This window comes from Haliotis cracherodii, unplaced genomic scaffold (genome assembly GCF_022045235.1).
Source record: "Haliotis cracherodii isolate W230 unplaced genomic scaffold, xgHalCrac1.p SCAF_7, whole genome shotgun sequence".
NCBI lineage: Eukaryota > Metazoa > Mollusca > Gastropoda > Lepetellida > Haliotidae > Haliotis > Haliotis cracherodii.
The window spans coordinates 10,181,604-10,204,118 of record NW_027266330.1 but is presented as its reverse complement, the minus strand read 5'-3'; the positions used below and the strand labels follow the sequence as shown (position 1 = coordinate 10,204,118).

The 22,515-nt window shown below is 41.5% G+C and overlaps 2 protein-coding genes across 2 annotated transcripts; one reads left to right on the top strand and one right to left on the bottom strand.

The window, feature by feature from the left end:
• Positions 1-1,330: 1,330 nt before the first annotated feature.
• On the top strand, positions 1,331-6,486 carry LOC139448657 (uncharacterized). The gene is made up of 4 exons (XM_071230217.1): positions 1,331-1,397; positions 2,785-2,982; positions 4,052-4,294; positions 6,251-6,486. Exons 1-4 carry the CDS (start codon positions 1,331-1,333, stop codon positions 6,484-6,486), a joined length of 744 nt encoding a protein of 247 aa, XP_071086318.1.
• Positions 6,487-10,885: 4,399 nt separating this feature from the next.
• Positions 10,886-21,105, bottom strand: LOC139448033 (uncharacterized). The gene is made up of 4 exons (XM_071229535.1): positions 20,837-21,105; positions 19,537-19,962; positions 17,686-18,117; positions 10,886-12,635 (listed from the first exon to the last, which is right to left on the bottom strand). Exons 1-4 carry the CDS (start codon positions 20,865-20,867, stop codon positions 12,175-12,177), a joined length of 1,350 nt encoding a protein of 449 aa, XP_071085636.1. The 5' UTR covers positions 20,868-21,105; the 3' UTR covers positions 10,886-12,174.
• Positions 21,106-22,515: the final 1,410 nt, after the last annotated feature.

The following is a 22,515-nucleotide window of genomic DNA, read 5'->3' as shown; positions in this document are numbered from 1 at the left end:
AATGTTTTCCACTGTTTTGATTACTTGAAAAATCAAAATTAATTAAGACTTAGATATGTCGCACGAAAATAACAAGTATTCGGTGCCAAAAAGCAGGACTTATTTAGAATTGTTTGTGAAAATCGTGCATTTTGCCACAGCAACTTTGGGCTAATGCACGTGCAAAAGCACTGAATAAAACTGGTGACACGGCACGTGATGAACACATCAACCAAAAGCACCAAGAAGATATTCCACGTCTAACCACTATACAGAGCGAGAGAGCTGTTGGAATGGCATAACAGGGCGCCACACACGCTGCCATTGCAAGAACGTGTCGATGCACCCATGTCACCATTACCAAATTGATGCAGCGTTTACAACAGACAGGGCAGACATCAGACAGGCATAGAAACGGGACAACATGAGTGACCACACCCATTGAAGACTGGTACACCCGGACCATTCATATCTGAAAACGCTTCCTTACAGCAACGACAACAGCAACGGCAGCGACAGTACTGGGACACAGAGTCAGTCGACAAACAGCGAATAAATATAAAGATAACGTGGTATCAAACCACGTTTAAACAACACACGCCAAACCCAATGTTTCTAAAATATATTCACGAATATATCCAAGGTTTGGAATAAAACGTAAATATCTAGCGTTCACCACCTCAAAAGATGTTGACCCATTATTAACCAATAAATCAGGTAGAGTATATAAACTAGGGGAAACGTTAGCTAAATATTCTTCCTCATCAAACTATATACGTAATTTCAGAAATTCAAGGAACACAATGAAAAAGAAAAGAAATGAAATTTTAATTCTGATAATGGTGAGCATTATAATGAAATCATTTCCATTCAAGATCTGGATGCAACCTAAGGGCAAGTTCATGATACTGCTACAGGTGGTGATAATATTAATTATCACCTATATTTACCTAATTCCTGCTGAACACAGTTAACTACATTTGACCATATCTGGACAACAGGAAATGTTCCTTCATCTTGGTATGTATGTTGTCCTTCAATTATCTAACCCCCCCCTCTCTCTCTCACTCTCTCTCTCTCTCTCACCCTCTCTCTCTCTCTCTCTCTCTCTCTCTCAGTGTTATGCTCCACTCGTTTGATGATGGTCAGGCGCAGTGTTTTTTTGCAAGTCAAATGGGCGACCAGAATAATCCATAAGCACACCTGGTAGCCATAAATAATGTACCTAAAGCGAAAAAGAAACGTTATCCATTTGGGATATCACCCCTCAGCTTGTATCACGTTTCTATCTTCACGTTTGGGATTTACGCCTTAACGTTTTCATTTTGCTTGCGGGTCCTGGCGAGACAAGATGCTTGATCATGCCCTTCCCAGTGTAGCAATCTTCCTTAGCATTACAAGGCTTCAGAATATACATGGTGAGTATTTCTCGTTGAGTCTTGAAGAGAAGGAAAAAATATTCAGCTGTGATAATACATAAGTGTAATTACTATACGAGCTGTAATATGTCAACATAAGGGAGCTAACATTGTAGATGCGGAAACGTTAGCTCAACTCAATTCATCTGGAGAATGAGTGAGTGAGTTTGGTTTAATGCCGCTTTTAACAGTATTCCAGTTATATCACGATGTGTCAGCTTAAAGTGAGAAGAAAGTCCCTAGTGATACAGGTCGCAGACGTTTACTACTTCGGTGAAACCCACGAGCACGGGTATGGTGCTGACAAACCTAGAAACATAATCAGGGCGAACCGAGAGTCGAACCCACAATCATAGGTTTCTGGTGTGCCCAAAGGACCCAACTCTGCACAGCTCATCGCGGCGCCTTAGACAGCTGGGCCATCCGTGACCCCATCTGGAAAGTTGGCTTAAGATCACTGTATCGTACACTAGCTTGCTCAAAAACATTTAGTCCTAAAACGATAGGTTCCTGCAATAGGATCTGAACCAAAATAACAGTCTATCTGTGGAGACCTGAGACAAAAAAAACTGCACCAAAAGAAATTGTGATACTTATAGTGTGGCGATGAGGTGAAATTGGGTTGTCTGTCTGTCTGTGTCTGGGTCAGGTTCTTTGTCTGGGTCTATCGGCTTGCACTAGTCCGGACCTATGTCGGTTTTCTGGAGCTAAACAACTGAGATATCATGTCGCAAATAATCATGGATACCCTACTCAGACACTGTATACTGACTCTAAACCGACCAGTTCTATTTTTTTACCCCTTTAACGCCGAGCGCCAGGCAGGGTATTTTGACGTGTTCTGGTAGTACTCGGCCGGCGTTCCAATCGCCTACCTTCCTTTCCTTGGCCCGATGCTCTATCCACTGGAACAAGGAGTGTTCGATATGCTGTAGCACACCCATCTCAATATGAATTGACAACACATCACATATCATTTATGTAAATAGTTTCACATCTGCACAATTGATATGACCTTTAATTTGGGAGGGGTAATGCAGGATATGGTGGTTTTGACAGAAATTTTGGCCATGGCGTTGAAAATCTAAGGATAACTCGGGTACATAACAAGTTTTTAACAAGTTTGTGTTCCATTAGATCACTGGTCACCCCTGACCCTGGATATTGTAAAGATAAAAAACAACTAAACCAATTTTTATAGGTCCTTCAAAATCAGGTTGATTCATAATGAGTTTGCTATTCCTGTTGCTATGACATTACTACCTACCTTTCATGTACGTTTGTATAATATCAAGTACCTCAAATCCACATTTTCTCGTAATTGAATTGTTATCATTGAACCTGTTCATCTAACAACAGTCGTGACCGTCTCTGTTTTTCCTTGTAGGTGAAAACATTGCTTTTGGAAAAGATGCCAAACAAAGCAGCACTACTACAGGTTATTCTGCGATACGGGCCCTCGATATTACCTACTCTAAAGTAGGATCGGTAACGGGCGCAGGCAACCCATCCTGGTGGGAGGTGGACCTACGGGGTTACTTCAGTATCAGCAACATCACCCTTACAGCATCGGACAGCGGGTACGGTAAGTTAAAAGGACGAATTTGTCCAAAAACGAACATTGTTTTATGATGTGTATATCGTATATCTCTCTTGTGACTGTTACATTTTATGTTTTGTTCAGCAATACTGTTTCTCAGTAAAATGAACTTAAACACACCAATACCATATTTTGTATAATATTAGATAATAATACAGGAGTGTCTGTCAGATGTCATTTATGTTACAACAAGTTGTTTCAAAGATTATCCAGATCGTTAGATACGCTTTGAGACATCGAGTTGTAAGATAAATGGTATCTGAATCTGTAACATAAATGGTATCGGCAGTAATCTGTTTCTTACACACCCTAAAATCGCACCTTTTTAGCATCGGATTTATGCATTTGGTCTGTTCTCGTGATCACAGTGTCGGATTAGTACATGACACAACTGTCATGAGTGACGTCTCACGAAGTACTGCTTACTACACATAAATAACCTGACCCTGCTCAAAAAAGGTTTCCGCCATACCTGTGGATTATCGAGGCGGTGGTGATAATGCAAGCTAGATAAGATCAAAGGACATATATTGACCTGCTGGATGCCGAGTTAATAATTTTCACCTCAAAGAAATTACCAAATATCCACAACAATGTTTACTTATGTGTGACATCACATGACCGATTCTCACAAAATGACTTGTTCAGTGACAACAGGACGCGCGACAACAGTACATCACTACGATCATGAGAATAGACAAAATGCATCGATTCGATACTGAAAAGATGCGATTATAAGGTGTGTAAGAAACAAATTACTGCCTGTCAGATACCATTTACCTTACAACGTGTTGTTTCAAATCTTTCGCTCGTTAGATACGTTTTAAAACAACTCGTTGTAAGATAAATGATATCTGACAGACACTCGTTTATTTATCTTTATTTATGACATGACCATGATTTCTATTTTACTGAGGATGTGTCTTCAATGTTAGCGTTAAGTGCATTATCTAATAAACGTTTCGCAGCAGTTCACGTTCACAAAATAATCTTAGCCACATAGTTTGTGTCCCAACTTACCATCAACAGAAAGTGGGTTTATTGCTTGTTGCAGTTAGTAACCTGAAAAATGCCTATGTGGAGGTGATGGACAAAGATGTCAGCCTCTGCCCTGATGTCCAGGTGGAGTGGTGTGGGAATGTGTCCAGCACTGTCGCCAGGAAGGAGAAGTTCACCTTCACCTGCAATGCCACATTCCCCATCCGCTTTGTCCGTGTCACCAGGCGTTCTTCAAGCAACGTGAAGCTGAATATCGGCCACATTGATGTTCAAGGAGTCGGGGCTACAAAGCGATGTCGTGAGTTTAATTTGTTTGATTCGTTTGCTTGGTGTTTAACGCCGCACTCAGTAGTATTTTTCCGCTATATGACAGCCGTCTGTAAACAATCTCGTCTTGACCAGCCAATCCAGTGATTGACATCATTAGCATCGATCCACACAATTGGTACACGATGACAGGTAGTGAGCCTGACCCGATCCCGTTAGTCGCCTCTAGCGACAAGCATGGGTTGCTGAAGACCGATTCTAACTCGGCTCTTCACGGGTCATGCTGTGAGTAGCCTACTTGTGGTGTACAGTGAAATTGTTTTGTATTGTTTTGGTTTTCTAAACCATCTGCCACTCATTCACGCTTCAACACAATTATGAACTCATCTCAGGTTAATATTACCTGAATGTAACCCTATGGTTTTGCAGTGAATGTTCCATATCTGATGTTGCCTCCTGGATTTACATACATGACCAAACCTATTACTTGTCATGTCATTTGTTCTTAACCATTAGCATTTTTCACACACTCATTTGTTGAGTACGTCATGCAGATCTTAACACAATAGCAAAAACCAGTTCTACTACGAATAAAAATACCAACATCAATAAAAGCGACAAAAAGCATAACCATGATCATTATCTACTAAAAGCCAAATGAAACACACAATGACAACGTACGTGATGATAGTCCCAGTCAACTGAAACACACAATGACAACGTACGTGATGATGGTCCCAGTCAACTGAAACACACAATGCCAACGTACGTGATATAGTCCCAGTCAACTGAAACACACAATGACAACGTACGTGATGATAGTCCCAGTCAACTTAAACACACAATGACAACGTACGTGATGATAGTCCCAGTCAACTTAAACACACAATGACAACGTACGTGATGATAGTCGCAGCCAACTGAAACACACAATGACAACATACGTGATGATGGTCCAAGCCAACTGAAACACACAATGACAACATGTGTACGATTCTGACTCTTAAGATTATGGAAATGTTTTGTCGCGTTTACTTTATGCTCTTGTGATATTCCAAAAAAACAAATTTAATACTGAGATTGATTGATTGTGTCTGGGTATGTATGTCTCTGTATGTATTTAGCCCCGTGAAGCTGTGAATAAGTAACCTAGAGTTATAGTTACATAAGGGATTCATTCAGAGTTCGGGTTGTAACCATAAATTCATTACAATGTCACCCGTGAAGATCCGGGTTAGAATAGGTCTTCAGCAACCCATGCTTGCCGTCAAAGGTGACCAAAGGGATCGTCCGGTCAGGCTCACTGACTTGGTTGATGCATATCATCGTATCCCAATTGCGTAGAACGATGCCCATGATGTCAGTCACTGGAATATCTTGTCCAGACTCGATTATTTGGAGACCGCCATCATATAGCTGGAATATTGCTGAGTGCGGCGTTAAACAACAAACATCACAATGTCCATTGACATGGAGTTTTCATTTTATGACATCACTGGGCACCAGTTTTATCCGAATTATCTACAAATGTGGTTTTGGTTTCATTATATGTTCGGGGCGGTCGGGTAACCTAGTGGTAAAAGCGTTCGCTCGACACGCCGAAGACCCGCGTTCGATTCCCGACATGGGTGCAATGGGTGAAGCCCATTTCTGGTGTCCCTTGCCATGATATTGCTGGATTATTGCTAAAAGCGGCAGAAAACCAAACTCACTCACTCACTCATTATACGTTCATGGTTTCACCCATCGAACAACTTATAACCATACGCAATAGTAATTATTCACTCAAAGAAAAATGTATGAACCAAAGGAAGGAAACACGAAATAACTGTGCTAACTGTACTCTATTATCTTCAATGTGACACGTATTTCGATCGTTCGACAAACCAATGTTCTCTTTGTCCAACACAAACATACATATTTCTAATCAGAAAGGGGCTGACACGCTGAATATGATTTGTAGCCGTAAATTCGATCTACTCTCTAGGTTCCTACTACACGCCAACAACGAAAAGGAAGGTGTCCATCCCATCCTTGACTACATCAGCCATAACAGCTGGCGATTGCGGCATCCTATGTCAGCGAAATCATTCGTGCATCGACTTCAGCTACAGCACAACAGCATCCTCTGAAGCTAACTGTCTGCTAACCAAAAAGGAAGTACCTAAGAATTCTGTGGCAAATATTGCCTGGACCATGTACACCCTGGACAATTGCCTGTAAACCCAACTTATGTTGGAACGTTGGAACTAAACTTGAAATCTCATTTAAGTGTACTGCAAATTAGATTGTTACTCTCCTACCAGAAATGTGCATGTGCATCAAAGTGCACATTGGGAACGTTTTAGCTTACATACATGTAAGGACTTCTTTTGAATTTTTCATAGGTATTATATCGCATAAGGAAATTGGAATTTTCCGTTCACTGAATTTGACCGTTTCACTCAAACAAAAGTAGATGTTTATGATACATTGCATGAAGATAGTGTGTCAACGACCTGAAAACTATAGCAAACTAATTTATTTATAATACTATTTTATTTCCTGTCACTCTCTCTATTACGACATCAGAAGGGAATACTGTGTTATGAGCTGTTGATATGATGGTAGAAATTGGAGGTTGAAACTTGATAGACAAACAGTTCTGTGGACCATGTATGCATACACGGATGTTGTCTTTACTTTTTCAAAACATATTATAATTGCACAAATCTTATTGTTGGTTAAAAACTCTTTATGCGTAACCTGTTGAGTGGAAAAGATGTCCATGCATTCGCACTTCATGCCAAGTCCCCTGTTCAACTATCCATGAGAACCATGATATTGCTGGAATATTATTAAAGGCGCAATGATGCCACACTCACTCACTCACTCATTCGTTCACTTTAATTTTGGAAACCCTATGTTCCATTCACCTCGTGAAGTATGCACGAAATGTTAGATTAATGGGAACAGCTATCTGTCAACTGAGATATGGTTGGTTGGTTGGTTGTTTTACGCCGCACTCAACACTATTCCAGCAATATATCGGCGGGCTGTACGTAATCGAGTCTGAACCAGACAATCCAGTGATTGACATCATGAGCATCGATCCACGCAGTTGGGATCGATGACATGCTTCAACCAAGTCAGCGACCCTGACCACCCGATGTCCGTGTTCGGAGACATAGGATGTGTGTGTGTTTATGTTGGTCTGTGTGTGTATGTGCCTGTGTGTATGTGTGTCTGTGTGTATGTGTGCGTCTGGGTATGTATGTATGTATGTATGTATGTATGTATGTATGTATGTGTTTTTTTCGTTTGCGTGTGTGTGTGTTTATGTGTGTCTCTGTGTGTATGTGCCTGTGTGTATGTGTGTCTGTGTGTATGTGTGCGTCTGGGCATGTATGTCTCTGTATGTATGTATGTGTGTGTGTGCGTGCGTGCGTGCGTGTGTGCGTGCGTGCGTGGGCGCGCGAGTTGAGATTAACAAAGGTCACAATCACGCAAACTGAAAGATGTGATTTTCTCCCTGAAGGACGGCGAGTGAATGGGTGCTTAAGCAGTATTACAACAACCCCACGGCGTCAATTTAACGTTGGAGGAACAATGATCAGATACAGGTCTTAAACCAGGTGTACCCCCCCACCCCCCCCCCCACCCCACGATTGTTTTCTTTTATGCGGCTCTTAAAACAGTCTGGACAAACTGATGACAAGATGGAATGATCAACTTCTGCATTGATCAAATTTGTGTTTGACAGCAGTCAAGAGCTAATATAACACTGCAGCGAGTCAACACATTGTTACCATCCGATCTTCATTTTGTTGGCTCTTGAGAAGCGTGGGTTTCCCCAACTGATATTGTACCACGAATGCCCGGTTGGCATGTATTAACTGCAATAGACTTCAAGACTCGTGGAACCTGTGAGACTTTATTGTCACAAAAGAAGAAACGTCTGGTGACTTTGTGAATGAACAACGAATGACTGGATCAAGATTAACTCTTGTCCCCCCAGTTACAATCAACACAGGTGTAAGCACATCGGAATGTAGGCACATTGTGAAACAGACGTTTTCTCTCTATGTTATCATTGGGAACAACTCATGTAGGGAAAATACCGCTATACATACACGCCTTCACACGTGCGGCCGTATGTCACCAGCAGGTGTAAAATCCAGTCATCCCTGACATCAGTATCGACTATTCTGGAATACGATAAGGCGACCAAACTTGTATCAAGTGCCCTAACGAATACTGGTCAACTTTAAAATATTTAAGACACATACATTTTGAACAATAAGGTATCCTAGAGATTGGTATTTATCGATATTTCTAGAATGACCATGGCATCGATCTGCTTGGACAGCTGCTTACATTCAAAACTTTAACACTTAATCGGGCCGTGGGGATACCAGATTAAACTAGGTGACAAACAAACCTTGCTTGTCTGTGGAGGCCACGGAATACCTCGGTGGTCAGGTTCGGTGACTTGGATGATTACACGTCATCGATCCCCACCAGCACACTGTTCATTTTCTCTGGTTTCTCAGATTACCGTCAATACAGGCTGCTGTCATATACTGAAATGTATGATAGGGGGGCGGTATTTTTCTTAAACAGAACATTTTCAGACCCAGAGTATTTGTTTCAGAGAGTGACTTACGGTACACATTTGATCCCTTAAAGTAGGAGTAAAATAATATTTGTTTTCTGTGTGAAACCGGAGGCCAAATTGTTTTCCTTAATGTAGTTCTGCTGTAGAATACTTCCGTCGGCACTGTCAAAACTACATCGAGCGCGCTGGGAAAAATATCCTCCCGTCGTAATATTGCTCTAAGAGTTATAAATCACTCACACATTTACTTAAATTCTTTCTGAACGATCATTTCCATTTCAAACATGTGGCACGAGTAATTTGAATTATTTCTTATACTTTATAACGTGATGCACGTTTAACGGAGTCACGCCATGGATTTAACCTTGGAAATAACAAACAACAACACCAAACACAAAATGATGTTAACATCACCAAACAGTATTTGCAGAAAATAATGCAAAGTCTACCGTGGGCATGCCTATATATTCAACTTCGATCAAATATAAAACGATAGACAAGATTAAATTAGAAATGATCATGGTATTCAGAAATCTTTTCATGATAATTTCGGAAAAAAAGAAAATTCAGCGTATCAACTTTAAACTTGATAAACTATTTCAGAAAAAAACCCAGAAGGCCATAAAAATAATTAAAAAAACATAAGGCATTCAAATTTTACTATGAGAAAAAATTATTTTGTCGACACATGAATTATAGAATAACCAACGAGGCTCGATCGAGTGATAAGGGAAAAAATTCGCGAGTGACATTATTGATATTTTAAGTTCCGAGCTTTAGCGTACCGAGTAGGTTATTCTTTTTTTACTAATACTCATATGAAAGACATCTTTTAAGAACAAAAACCTGTTGCCGATAAAGAATCAGCTGTTTTATATCAATCTGCGTGTGAAAAACACTGCCCCCTCTCTCCAAACGCTTTACACCAACATGTTGTCACGGGCGATAAATGTAGTGCTGTCAAAACCTTTACATATCACATAATTGCATTAATATTTCTCTCTTATTGATCTATCATTTGTAGAACAAGACAAGTTTCAAAAGATATTCAACAGGTTTGTCGATGCTCATGATGTCAATCACTGGATTGCCTGGTCCAGACTAGATTATTTTACAAACCGCCGTCATAAAGCTGGAATATTGCTGAGTGCGGCATTAAACAACAAACAAACAAACAAACAGGCTTGTTTTAATCAAGGCTTGTTTTGAAATGCAAGATATCGTCATTGACAGACAGCAGCTGTCGAGCATAGACAGGCATTTTACATAAAGAAGAGGGAACATTCGTTTCATTTGTCGTTAGAAATAAAAACAACCCCAAAACAACAACGTTGACGGAATGGACAGAAGTCATGTTTGTTAGAGAAAAAATACATAAACTAGGAATTCCTTGAAAGGCATTTATAAGTGATACACCTAAGGGAGATAATTTATGGATGTCAACTTCTTTATTATGAGGATCACAACGAGGATTTGCCCTTTGCTATTTCTATTCTTTTACCTACCAGTGCCAATTACCCCCTGTCCCCCGTTTGCCCATTGTTCCATTGTCAATTACCAATCAGTTATAATTTAGTCCTGGCTTCCAGTTGTCCATAATTATCAGCTCTAATTATTGTAATATGTTAGCTTACCTTGTCTATTGCTAATCACCTATCGGCGACAATCATCTGTTGGCTTCCCTTGTTAAGTTTCCACCTTCTGTCATCTTATTACTTTTATTGTTCTTACATTTACATGTATGCTCTCTGGCTCATTGCATTCATTCACCTGATGAAGGAGTAAGCATAAATATACTCCGAAACGTTGTGATCCTCATAATAAAGAAGTTGACATCCATTATCTTCCTTTACAAAATAGCAACACTTTGAAAAATACGATTGCTGTCACAGTGTGATCACAATGAACGACCAAACTTGACCAAGCCGAAACCAGGAACGACCTACCAGTTTATTCCGGACAACAAGTTGCTTGCCAACAGACTACTGAGAATCAGAATCAATAAGAACTCGTCTCTTTGGGACCGGTACATGAAAAGTAGTCCTGTCGTCCAGTAGAAATTGATCTTTGTTAATCTGACCAATCAACTTCGAGAATTTTACTTCATCGTCGGGTTCAACGCCGGTTTGACCAGTATTCCAGTCATATCACGGCGTGTCAGCTTGATGGAGGAGGAAAATCAGAAGTGCTGCTGAACGCCGAAACCAACCCGTGAAGATCCGGGGTAGAATAGGTCTTCAACAACCCATGCTTGCCTTAAAAGGCGACTATGTTTGTCGTCAGGGGCGACTAACGGGATCGGGTGGTCAGGCTCTCAGACGTGGTTGATGCATGCCATTGATCCCATTTACGTGGATCGATGCTCATGACATCAATCGCTGGATTGTCTGGTCCAGACTTCATTATTTACAGACCGCCGTCATGTAGCTGGAATATTGCTGTGTGCGGCGTTAAACAACAAACAAACAAAGCGGTGAAACCAAGGGGTGGGATAGTCAGGGGCCACAATAATATACTGCCCGAAGATACCATCGTATTATGGAAATGCATATGTACATAATTGTCTGATTGGCGTGTGCCCTTCGAACGTAGCATTCCCCAAACCCAACACACGCACGCTTAAAGAAGGATACTTTATGATTCTAGATATGACACCCTCACAACCGAGGGTCGTAACGTAAAAGGTTAACATTTGAACACCTCCCCTGACACACTAAGAGACCCGTTAATATTCCGGGGTAGAATAGGTCTTCATCAACCAATACTTGCCGTAAAAGGCGACTATGCTTGTCGTAAAAGGCGACTAACGGGATCGGGTGGTCAGATTCCCTGACTTGGTTGATACATGTCATCGATCCCAATTGGATTGATGCTCACGATGTCAATCTCTGGATTGTCTGGGCCAGACTTCATTATTTACAGACCGCAGTCATGTAGCTGGACTATTGCTGTGTGCGGCGTTAAACAACAAACAAACAAAGCGGTGAAACCAAGGGGTGGGATAGTCAGGGGCCACAATGTTATACTGCCCGAAGATACCATCGTATTATGGAAATGCATATGTACATAATTGTCTGATTGGCGTGTGCCCTTCGAACGTAGCATTTCCCAAACCCAACACACGCACGCTCAAAGAAAGATACTTTATGATTCTAGATATGACACCCACACAACCGAGGGTCGTAACGTAAAAGGTTAACATTTGAACACCTCCCCTGACACACTAAGAAGATGAGAATAACCCACAACATCCCTTTATAAAATCCGTGGATCCGCCACCTCTGCATGAGGTCGGAATTACATTTTCATGGAGCTTACGTTTCACAATCGCGGGAACTAGCCCCTTCCAACAAGCCGAGTTCAATTAGAATGTGTTTCTGGGGGTGCTGTGGATATTTCATGGCTCTTACAAATGTCTCCTCAGTGTCAGGGACTTTCATGAGGATGTGAAGAACCTTTTCACACTTCTTCCTCCTAGTTGGCAATTCCAGGAACTCTTCTGCTTGTGTGGGTGTCATTTTATGACCCGCTAAAAGATGATCCGCCAAATGGTCTGGTTCAAGGATTTCTTGCAGGTAAACGTAATTGTTTTGTATCAAGTCTGAAAACGACTTCTTTGTCATCAGACGCTCTGAGGAACCAGCGCCTGCTGCAGGCCGAGCATCAGCACCATCGATGGCAGATCTTGGCAATTCGCGTGGTAGTGGACCATCTCCAGATCTATTGTCAGCACCATCGCTAACACATCTTGTCGGTCCAGATGAGATTGGCCGAGCTGAAAAAGAAATAATAATAAAATTCTGCTTTCTCTGGAACGAAACAAACCATAAATGGTAGGTCACATCGGCTGAATTTTCTAATCAACCAATCTGATGATGCATATAGTCTTCGGTACGAGCAGCATATCAGATTTCTGTGTATCGAAAACGAACGAAAACGGGCAGTTAAGAATTTAGATTAAAATGGCCGCACGACATCGTAAATGGGCCAACTGTAAGAATTCCTGTTCTGCCACCAGCGTAATATTATTTAATAAATCATAACTTTGGGTAATAATAACACTTTGCAACGACAAAATATGCACAATGTGATTAACGTTTGATGATATATAACAAAATGGGAAAAGACCATTTTCCCAATTTTGAGCAGGATCTTCAATTTCTGAATTTATCATAAAAAAGTATATTTGGGGGAGCAATAGATATGTATAATTTTATAATTGGTAACAAATTATATATATAAGACTTATATATATAAGAATTTACTATTGTAATGCTATAATTATATTTTGAAAATGACAGCTTTTTACCGTTCCAGGGAAATTGTCCCTCCTGTGACAAAGACCAAAATTAAGGCAATGACCACTCTCATTTCACCCCACAATTCCGACCCGTGAAGATCCGGGGTAGAATTGGTCTTCAGCAACCCATGTTTGCTGTAAAAGGCGACTGTGCTTATGGTAAGAGGCGACTAACGGGATCGGGTGGTCAGGCTCGCTGTCATGGTTGATGCATGTCATCGATCCCAATTGCGTGGATCGATGCTCATGATATCAATCACTGGATTGTCTGGTCCAGAGTGAGTGACTGAGTGAGTTTGGTTTAACGCCGCTTTTAACAGTATTCAAGTTATATCACAGCGTGTCAGCTTAATGTGGGAGGAAAGCACGAAGTGATGCAGGTCTCAGACGTTTACCATTTCGGCGAAACCCACGAGCACGGGTATGGTGCTGACAAACCTGGAAACATAATTGGGGAGAACCGGGATTCGAACCACAATCATAGGTTTCTGCACAGCGAATCTCGGCGCCTTAGAAAACTGGGCCACCCGTGCCCCCGTCTGGTCCAGACTCGATTATTTACAGACCGCCGTCATATAGCTGGAATATTGCTGAGTGCGGCATTAAACAACAAACAAACATCTCACAATTCCATCTTTGGACTGGAATTCCATTTCTACGTCCTGCCCTACCAATGGTGAGGTGAAGTAGAGCACTCAATTCAAGTTCAAGAAATAAACCTTGGAGGTGAGTTACCCTTACTGATTGTCCTTTATGGTACCATCCATTTCCACAAAATTATCAACTTATTGGCATGCTTGGTTACTTGTTAAGATAAGTCAGAGATTCCCTGTGAACATACCATGTTCTTCCATCAAACAGGGAGTGTTACATGGTAAGTACTTACCTCCTGTTACTGTTCCTGCTGGTACCATGATAGTAGTAACAGCAGGGACAATTTTAGTACTGGGGGGACATTATGTAGTTTATGAAGGGCTAAAGTGTTAAAATGTGTGTTAATCAATTCAACAGTGTGCGCTGTATTGTGTACTTGTGTAATAGTACAAACAGGCGAGGGTGTATGATAAGTGATACTTAAAACATTTAAGGTGTCCTTACCATGCATATTTAAACAATGACTGTAGTGTATATATTTCATAAACTGAGAATTTATTTTGATAATTTATAAATCATAGTATAGATTAATTTTCCATTTTAGTAAACATATTTTGTAAAGTCTTCTTTTTCTCAAACATTTGATTTACCTACGGTAACAGGAAGGACACTTGACATGTAAATACCTTTTGCCAAATTGCTTAAGTAAAACAGGAACAATGATTCAGATGTGAATTTCATGTTTTTCTGTTCTCAAAAGTTCATGTATTTAAGACAAAGTAAAAACATATATTTAACAAAAAACAAGTTTTGTCATTTTTGCCATGAAGACAATCTGACATTTTCTGAGAAAGACTCAAATATGTATCACCCTGTCGTTTCAGTCGTGTTTTTCAGTCATCGACTTCAGTGCTATTAACCAATTTTTAAAATAATTCTAATCGAAAAATATACAAACCTGCCCGAAAACCCCTGTCCACTGCCGCCAGTTCAACATTGATGTTGTTATAGAAAGGTGACATCTGATTGGACCCAAAAGACAATGTATCTTTCGTTTTCATTTCGCCTCATGCGGCGATCTCCTCTTGGCGGAGAGAGGTATTCAGTCGGAGTTAAGATGTTGATTAATGGTTATTAAATTTAAACGTCAACGCCAGAGAATCTCGATTTTTTCAATTACGGGGTAGAATACGTCTTCAACAACCCATGCTTGCCGTAAAAGGTGACTAAGCTTGTCGTAAAAGGCGACTAACGGGATCGGGTGGTCAGGCTCGCTGACTTGGTTGATGCATGTCATCGATCCCAATTGCGTGGATCGATGCTCATCATATCAATCACTGGATTGTCTGGTCCAGATTCGACTATTTACATACAGACCGCCGTTATACACCTGGAATATTGCTGAGTGCGGCGGTAAACAACAAACCAAACCAAACCTTGTTTATTCAACGAAACAGATTTCATTTGGCGTAAAAGGCAAAACAGCGGTGAAACTTACATGGATTGATCACTGAAAATCTGTGACGCCACAAGGTGTTAGCGAAAAGGGTAAGCATGTCCTACGCTACCTGTAGAAATCGCAAACACTTTTCATGAAAGGACAGTACTTCCAAGTCATATACTTCGAAAAATCGATCCCAACTGTCCTATGTCTGTCGAAGAGACACCTGAGGGTTTTTTCTTGCTTGGATCAAATAGTGAATAATTGAATATTATGAACAAATATTCGATTCTAATTTGTCGATAAAAGTTACATACAATGAAAACTACGTCAACAAATTTCATCAGCGAGCAGGAATGTATTTGTGCATAATCAAGACTTCACAGATCTGACCGGGTTGGAATAGGTCTCCAGCAACCTATGCTGGTCGTAAGAGGCGACCAAATGAATCGGTTGGTCAGGCTAGGTGACTTGGTTGACTGCGTGTTATACCTCGAGGCGTGGATCGTTGATGACAATATCGATAATATTAAATATCGGATTATTTCGAAGCCGAGAAACCCGACCAGCAAACACTTGGTCGCAGAAATTCAAATCTACTATAATGTACCTCAATATTGAACACCAAATAAGTTGATGTGTAATATACGAAGGGAGCTTGGATCACCGCTGATACTATCTACCATAGGTTTGTGTTGTCCGGGCTCTGACATGTCACCATGATTAAGTGAGATGAATTGAAATAGCGTTTTACGTCGAGTTCAAGATTATTTCACTAATACATCATACAAGTGCACGCACGTATTTATCGCTGCTTGCATCTGTGCGTGCCTATGTCGGCTTTATAGTGCTAGCCCATTGAGATAAAATGTCGCAGTTTAACATGAATACCCCACTCAGACTTGTATTGACTCCGAACCGACCAGTCCTTGTTTTATCCCCTTAATGCCGAGCGTAACAACAAGTACCATCCTGAAACGTCATTTAGTATGACGTGGTCAGAGGATCAAACCACCTCCCTTCCGCTCTATCTATCCTTCTCCAGGCAGACGCTCTCCTCCACTACACCACTGAGGCCGTCCCGCCTTGAGGAGACTGTATATTGTTACCACGGCAAGAATAGAGGCTATCACGCGAGGTGAGGTGAGGTGAAATTGGGTTTAACGTCGCATATATATTGCACTTATATAGCGACGTGCATGCATTTGTGTGTGTGTGTCTGCTTGTACTAGAACGGACTGATGCCGATTTTATAGTGCTAGCCCACTGAGATACCATGCCGCAGTTTAACATGAATACCCCACTCAGACACAGTATACTGACTCCGAGCCGACCAGTCCTTGTTTTAGCCCCTTAATGCCGAGCGCCAGACAGGGTAACAACAAGTTAACGTCTTTTGGTATGACGCGGCCGGGGATCGAACCCCGGACCTTCCGCTCTCCGGGCGGACGCTCTACCACTAGACCAGGGAGGCGGTTGCTATCACGCGAGAGTATTTTCGGATGGTGAATTTACTGTATATGAAATTAACATTGTATTTAGCGCGCATAGGCAACTAAATGCAAAGCGTTTATTCCTAGTACATGATATTTACCATCGCAAAACACACGAGCGTCATAACCGCTGTAAAATTCTATTATCAAAATAATTATTTTTATCTCTCAAAACGGTATATTATCATTGCAAGTGTTCCTGGAATGTGCGCATTAATACATTACGTCATATGTAGACCCTGTGAGAAGTCGGACAGCAATCAATATAGTCCCAGCAGAAACGTTTCAATGATTTTCAGTTATCCATTTATATAAGTTTCACCGCTATTTTGCCTTTTACGTCCAATGAAATCTGTTTCGCCGGATAATCGAGACTGGTTCTCTTACGTTGGCATTTTATATTTTAGACAGTGGCGCAACCAACATATGGGCAAAATGACAGTTTACTACAGATATGTTTCAACTTTATCAGTATCGCCTTTCGTGGGAATCCATCAGTCCGCCTGTTGGAGTAATTGTCCTTTATCAAAGGGAAGCTACTCTAGACTCTGAAACGTCATGTTTGTTAAGGGCTTCCCAGACCTGTCATGACGTTTCGTAACAGGATTACGAAACACAGAAAAACATCCCACAGAGCGAAAAATTGGAATATGGAAAACCTTCGGATATATTTCGGCCAAATCCAACTGTTCGTGAATAGACCCCAAGCCTCAGAGGTATGTGTCTGGGAACTGATATTCCGAACGTGGTCGCTAAATTGTTTCTCAATTAATATCTCCAAAGTTGCCTCAGTTGTAAAATGCCTCAGCTACGCCTCTCTTAGACACCGATTTGGGTGTCTTAGACCATTATTTGATAATGATTTCATTGATCCTAGTAATTTGTCCAGGTCCTGGATTGTCAATTCTGACTTGATCGCCGATAGACAAGCGCTACGCAATATATGTTTTAAACACTGAAAGTAGTACCCACCTGACCTTAGAATTTGCATATTTACCTGTATGGAGGTCAACTCGTACTCTAAAAAGTTGCATGTAGAGAAAGAGGGGAGCGGAAAGGTCAAGGTCGCTAACATCAGCCCGTTTTTTCCTTCCATTGAAGGCATAACTAGGAACGCCGCCATCTTGAAAGCAAAGTTGGACAGTTCCACGCAATTTGAATTTCATGCGAGATCTAAGTCCCATCTTCATATTATTTACATCCATCATTGCAGGACTCCTATTTGATAGATACGTGATCATATGACACCATTTTGCCTCATCCACAGGATTGAAGATGAGATGGATTGTCTCCCTTTTCCCAACAGCTCGACTGGCTGAGCACATTGTGTCTCCATATGCATTCTGAAGACAAACAGATGTACAGCTTCGTGATGGGTACTGTATGTTTGGGCCGCAAACAGCGTCAAATTTATAATTCCTCCCATCATCTGAAAATTCAAATGGTTAATGTCATACTGTGTTAAGGACAAAGTATTTGGGGGCTTTTGTGTGTGGGGGGGGAGGTGGGGGGGGGGGGGGGGGGGGTGTTGGAATCATTGGAATGTTGTGAAAAAGTAACAAACATGCCCGTTATCCTTTTTCGCTTACACGGATTTGTCTTATGTCAAATTCAGAAGTATGGCAAAAATGAGAGACGCTTAGGAGTACAGTTTACTTGTACCTTCAAGACCTGAATCAAAGAAAGACTTCTTACCTCACTTCGCACTTTTAGGTGAAAGACTAGCTCCTGTTCAAAATATTCAAAACGATATTCCCGATACTGACATGTGAGCGGCTTTGCCCAACCTGTATATTTGGTGTTATGACGTGTTGTGTGAGGTGAAATGACATTTAGCATTGCGTTTTATGTATATTGCATTTTCATAGAGGCGTGCGTGAGTGCGTGACTGCGTGCGTGACTGCTATTCTGGTCCAAACTAATACAGGTTTTATAGTGCCAGCCAACTGGCTGCCCCACACAAAACACGACCAGATCGTGTTGTATCCGCTTAATGCCAAGCGTCAGTCATGGTAACAACAAGTACCATCTTTAAACGTCTTTGGTAAAACGCGAGCAGGGGACCAAACCACCGACCTTGCGCTCTTCGCTCTTCCCCCAGAGCACGGAGCCTGTCAGTATTTCTGGCCTGTATTAAACTAAACATTACAATTGGTACCAGGCATATGTAGTCAGCAGTTTCAAATGTCAACAAGATTGACACTTAACCAAAGTAACCGTCAGCCTTCATTTACAAATAACAATTTAGTTTCTGCATACATACTGAATCAAGAAACTAATCAAGAAACAAGTTTTGTTTGTTTGTTTGTTGTTTAACGCCGCTGACAGCAATATGCCAGCTATATGACGACAGTCTGTAAATAGTTTAAATAGTGTAAGAAAAAAATAGTTTTTAGTCATGGTAGAATGGAAATTAACGTAATTTATTCTCCGACGTCACGGCGTCTTACTGAAATATTAACGAAGGCTGTACACATATTTAATGAAAAAAACGAGCACGGGAATGGTTTGTTAGTTTGTTTGTTGTTTAACGCCGCACTCAGCAATATTCCAGCTATATGACGGCGGCCTGTAAATAATCACGTCTGGACCAGACAATCCAGTGATTTACATCATGAGCATTTGATCCACGCAATTGGGATACCATGACATGGATCAACCACGTCAACGAGCCTGACCACCCGATCCCGTTTGTGGCTTCTTACGACAAACAGTGGTTGCTGAAGACCTATTCCAACCCGGATTTTCACGAGGGGGTTTATGACCGCCGTAATAGAGCTGGGGGGGGGGGGGGGGGGGGGGGTTACACAAAAAACAAATATAACCACCGACATAAAATAACATTCACCTGACAGGAGCTCCATTACAAAGTCCCCAAACAGGAGCTCAAAGGCAAGAAAAATATGTCCGTTCTTGATCTCAAGGGTTCTTGTTTCGACATCATTTTTTAGTTTTACTTCTCGAGAAGTCTCGCGAGAAAGTGACACTGTGAACTTCTTCTGTTTGTGCATGTCGTACTGCTGCAAATAGACACAGTTTGGTGATAGCTTGTTCTCAACATCACGGACTTCGGACTTTCTTGGGCGTCTGTTGAGGAGACCAAGAAGCAGGGCGCCACTCCCGGACAGTTCCAGTGTTAGACGTCCTCCTCTGGAGAGAGGTTCCGTGACGAAACACTTGCCGTCGAAACAACGCTGGAACCACAGCGCTGACGTCTTACCATTCGCCAAGCGCACGTTCTGTCCATGCTTGTCGGTGAATTGAAATACATCTGCTGCAATGATATTGAAAAAAGATTTCCTCTCAAATGGCTTCTTTGAAAACCAAACATGATTTGAAAATCCATAAAACAAACTGATGACATTATTATGATTTCCGGATAAGGTATACAGGAGAATGTGGGGATATATATATATCATGTTGTCGACAAGATCCGTGTGATCACCTCACGAAGTAAGTTACAGAGGCCTTCTTTGTTAGATATATCGGTCGTTATAAGAATATGCATTACAGTGTATTGTTCATTGTGCGTAACGACGACCTAGCAACGTGACAAGGATCTAAATATACCTGGGGCAGCCCCATGTCATAGTTCTATTGATGTGGGTCATTTATTAACATGATGGATCCCATACCTAATCACTTCAGTATACTGGTATTTTGATGTCCAGGGAGTTCAAGGCCCTGATTATGTATTTATGTCAGATCCACGGCACTTACAGTCTCAACAAACTGTTTGTCAAGGATAGATTTCACTCAGGTCATGGGTCCTTGTTTCCCCCCGAATATTCACAGGTCCATACTTATTCAGATTAGTCAGTGTGGTCGTGGGTTTAGTGACGGGCAGACAGTGTCTCATGAGTGAATATGGTTTTACGCCGCTTTAAGCAATATTCCAGCAATAGCACAACAGAAATCGCCTTCCTACATAGTACCCTTGGGGAGAATCGAACCCGGGTTTGGGGTCATGTTTAGGCACCAGACTACCCGTGTCCAAATAACGCATTAGTACACCAATAGACAAAGCATAGTGTTCTGCTCAGGGGGTTAAGGGGGGGGGGGGGGGGGGGGGGGGTGTTCGAGATATGACATTTATCGAAAATGCAAACATGAGTGAATGGATGAGATGGTGAAACAGTAATACTCACTGTTCCTCTGGATCATATGTGATCCCGACATGACGAGATCTGGTATCTGGGGGCTCTTTACGTGACTACAGCCGTCTTTGTCAGCTCCAAGTGCCGCTTCTTCTGCGTCACTGACGGTAAAACCTACTGAAGAACGCTTCCAAGCCCGCTCGTATTGTAATAGATGTTGACACTCCCCATGGACCGTTTATATGATAGTACACTAGTAATATCACAGATATTGAGACCCAATAGGATTCCTTCCACGCAAGTAATATCACAGATGTTGACACTCCATGAGGGCCGCTTATGCACTACTAATATCACCTTCAACCCGGATGTAACGTGCAGGCGACAAATTCCCCTCACATGTGACCATATTGTTGACGCGTTATTCCCCTAGGCCTCCTGTAATCACTATATTTAACGTATCACAGGTTTTTTTAGACTCGGGGCGCATGTATAGTCAAGGCGTCTAAGGCGCCGCAATTCTGTGTGAAGAGTTGCCACCCTTTGTTGTGTCAGAAACCTATGATCGTGGGTTCCAATCCAACATGATTCGATCCCCGGCCGCGTCATACCTAAAGACGTTAAAAGATAGTACTTGCTGTTACCCCGCATGACGCTCGGCTTCAAGGGAGTAAAACAAGGACTGGTCGGCTCGGAGTCAGTATACTGTGTCTGAGTGGGGTATTCATGTTGAACTGCGGCAAATATCCCTTTTGGCTAGTTGGCTAGCACTAAAAAATCGGCATTAGTCCAGACTAGCACACACACACACACACACACACACACACACACACACACACACACACACACACACAAATTCACGTCGCTTTATAAGTGCAATAATCTTAGACGCGACGTTAAACTCCATTTCACCTCACCTACTATCACAAGTCAGTTCAGCAACCCATGCTTGGCGTAAGAGGCGACTAACGGGACCGGGTAGTCAGGCTCGCTGACGTGGTTGATGCATGTCATCGTATCCCAATTGGGTAGATCGATGCTCATGATGTCAATCACTGGATTGTCTGGTCCAGACGCGATAATTTTCAGGCCGCCGTCATATAGCGTGAATATTGCTGAGTGTGGCGTTAAACAACAAACAACAAACAGTTACTTCTGAAAGAACATATCCCAGTTACGCATGTCTATCACGAGCCAACTGTATTGGGGTAAACTGGTTATATCGAAAAGATGTTGTACAAATCTGTGCCATTTCAGGTTTAGGTGGGCATTGGTCCCGTCCTTAATAACGAATGTAGCTATACTATCGGGGAAGTTTATACATAATGGATCGTAATGACGCTTACTTACTTATAAATATGTTATATGCTAACTATTTCTTGTTATTTATTTAACTTTTATGACACATCAATAAGGATTGATCGCTGCTGATTTTCTTTAGCGAGATCGGTAAACTAAGTACCTGTCATTAGCGACTTAAGGGCGGGCAATTATATTATCGCGGTATCGCCATTTTGTGATGTGACACGTGTGGAATATGTGTTGTACATCACTTCCTGTTATGAATTATGCATAATTACATTCGTCACCACTCACCCCTTTCCGTAACCTGCAAGAAGACTCGATGAATGTTATGTGCGAAAATACGACAAACCAATCAGAATGCGCGTATGATTTCAAGTTCTTCGTCAAAGAATCCCTCAGAAATAATTTTTGATTTTACATATGTC